Source organism: Phaseolus vulgaris, chromosome 3 (genome assembly GCF_000499845.2).
Source record: "Phaseolus vulgaris cultivar G19833 chromosome 3, P. vulgaris v2.0, whole genome shotgun sequence".
In the NCBI taxonomy this organism is placed as follows: domain Eukaryota; kingdom Viridiplantae; phylum Streptophyta; class Magnoliopsida; order Fabales; family Fabaceae; genus Phaseolus; species Phaseolus vulgaris.
Genome location: NC_023757.2, coordinates 40,512,927 through 40,515,342, shown reverse-complemented (window position 1 = coordinate 40,515,342; position 2,416 = coordinate 40,512,927). Strand labels below are relative to the sequence as shown.

At 41.7% G+C, this 2,416-nt stretch overlaps 1 protein-coding gene across 1 annotated transcript; it reads right to left on the bottom strand.

Moving 5' to 3' along the window:
* Positions 1–354: 354 nt before the first annotated feature.
* LOC137807688 (dof zinc finger protein DOF5.4-like) lies at positions 355–1,844 on the bottom strand. The gene has a single exon (XM_068608447.1). The coding sequence runs from the start codon at positions 1,573–1,575 to the stop codon at positions 712–714; it is 864 nt and encodes a 287-aa protein (XP_068464548.1). The 5' UTR covers positions 1,576–1,844; the 3' UTR covers positions 355–711.
* Between the last annotated feature and the right edge of the window lie 572 nt (positions 1,845–2,416).

Sequence of the window (2,416 nt, the reverse complement as noted above, 5' to 3'; positions counted from 1 at the left end):
GTGTCCCCACTTTTTTTGCATTCCTCTCCCGCACGCGGACTCATCAACATGATCGCGCATGCAACTCATCACTACCCCACGCCCCAACCTACCCTATCCCACCCAATCCCTATTTTCTTTCTTTCTTTCTTTCATTTCCCGCATCTTGCATCAACCTCACAATACAATTTAACTAACATTCAACCAATACTCTCTTCTCTTCTCCCTCCCACCACCTATTATTTCTTAATTCATTGTTAGTACTATAATAATAATAAGAGAGACGCCATAATCATCGTACGGAAGGACCAGCGTGACAAAATAAACCAAAAAGCCCAAACCTAAACAACCAACTCAATAAACAATTACGGTCCATATCAAAACACCCTGCTATAATTTCTCTGTTAATCAATCAAATTCCACATACATATATTAAAACGTGAGCTCATAAAACAAAGGAAAAAGAAAAATCAGATTGAAACTAACATGGAATTAGTTGTGCATGCACGTCACTAATTAGAATCAAGCTCAATCACCCCCCAAATTTATAAATTAAAAAAAAAATATACACCTCGTCATTAATTATATCGAGTCCTTCCACCTTCGCTTTCGATTTTTTCTTTTTACTTTTGAGTTTGGTTTCAAATATCCTTTGCCCTCCTTTCAAGTTAAAATTATATAAGAAACAATAAAAAAAGGTGAGATGAGATTTGTGAAGGAGTGGAGCCGTTTTCAGGGGAGATGAAAGAGAGAAGAATTGTCGTGGTCAGACCAGTGAGTGTGACTCCAGTAAGCGTGATCAACGGTGTTAGGGAGATCAAACAAACCTTGATCCGCACCGCCCTGCCAATCCAACGATCCGAATGTTCCGTGGCTCGTTTTACCATGCATAGTCGTCAAATCAACGGTGTGATCGAGGAAGGAGCTTTCGGGCAACTTCAATTCCTGGTTGCTGGTCACCTTCGAGTTCTGCCACTGAAACGACGACGCATCGGGCAGAGCGTTCCCGAAACCGAAAGCCAATGGCTCGTTAGTTGAAGTAGCGATCAGGCTGGTGAAAGGTCCAATCTCGGAGAAGATACCACCGCAGTCCCCTGCTCCTTGCTCCAGAGGATTCGTTTCCAAAACAGGATCCGCGGGGACCAACAACTTCGACTCTTGCACGTTCGTGGAATCGGAGTTTATCGGCGCCGATACTGGCTCCGCGGCAGCGGCGGTGAGGCTCGAGCTCTCGCTGCTTGAATGGTCGGGGTCGGGCAGCGGGGGAGGAGGGGCGGTGTCGGAGGTTTTGGCGGGTTTGTTGGAGCGTTTGGATTTGCGGCAGCCGCCTCCGACCGGGACGTTGCGGAGGACGCCCCCTTTGGTCCAGTAGCGGCGGCAGTTTTTGCAGAAGTGGCGGGGCTGGGAGAGGTTGTAGTTGTTGTAGTAACAGAACTTGGTGTTGAGAGAATCACAGCGGGGGCACTTAAGCGCCTGGTGGTTCTGGTGGTGGGGTCGGAGCCTCCTGTCGGCGGTGGCGGTGGCGGAGAAAAACCTGGGTCCTCCTCCTGCTCCTCCTCCTCCCGTTCCCGGTGCCATGGAGTGTATTTGCTGCATTTGTTGGAGTTAATTGGGAGGGAGTAGTTTTGATGAGATGCACCTGAAACTAGTGTTTATGTCAGTGAGTGTGTTGGTGTTGTTGAGTAACACACATGTGTGTATGTGTAGAGAGAGTACGGAGAAGAAAAAGCAGAGGGAGAGAGATAAGAGAATTGGGATGCGGAATGAGAATGGGTTTGAGAGAGTGACAAATATGCGTGGAGGCTGCAACAACGTACTTCTTCCCTCTCTATATTACTTACTTACATCTATCTATGTGCCTGTCCTCTGAGTTGTAATGTTTATGTTATGCTATGTTTCGGGATTTGGGAATCAACCTGAATTGACCCAACAACCCCTATAACATACCCGTAACTACTTTCGCAGCCCAACCCACGCACTTTCTAACATATTGCATAAATTCATATTTATTCTATATAACTCTCAATTATAACATAAATTACCACTATTCATAATTATTTTACTAAAAAAATTTAACTTAAAGAGATTCAAAAAAGTTAATACCTCCAAATTTTAATATACTTGCGTTTTAACACAAGTATAATTACCTGTAAGAATTAAAAATTATATTTATTTTTTATATGGACTGAAACTGAAGGGTGTGTCTGAGATATTTTGAGTAATAAAAGACGTATTTTACTAATAATAATATAAGGATTTGATTTTGATAAAAGAACATTTAATTTAGTATTTTGTGGATTACGTTTTGGTAATATGAAGAAAAGATATGTATGAAATTAATGTTAAGTTTTTTTATTGTTTTCTACATCTAATAATAGTACATGTATAATTTATTTAATTATTAAAAAATAATAATAATAGAATTATTTTTTTTAGT

Bases quoted from the DNA above. Each gene is read 5' to 3' on its own strand.
- LOC137807688 (XM_068608447.1), bottom strand. From the start codon at position 1,575: ATGCAGCAAATACACTCCATGGCACCGGGAACGGGAGGAGGAGGAGCA.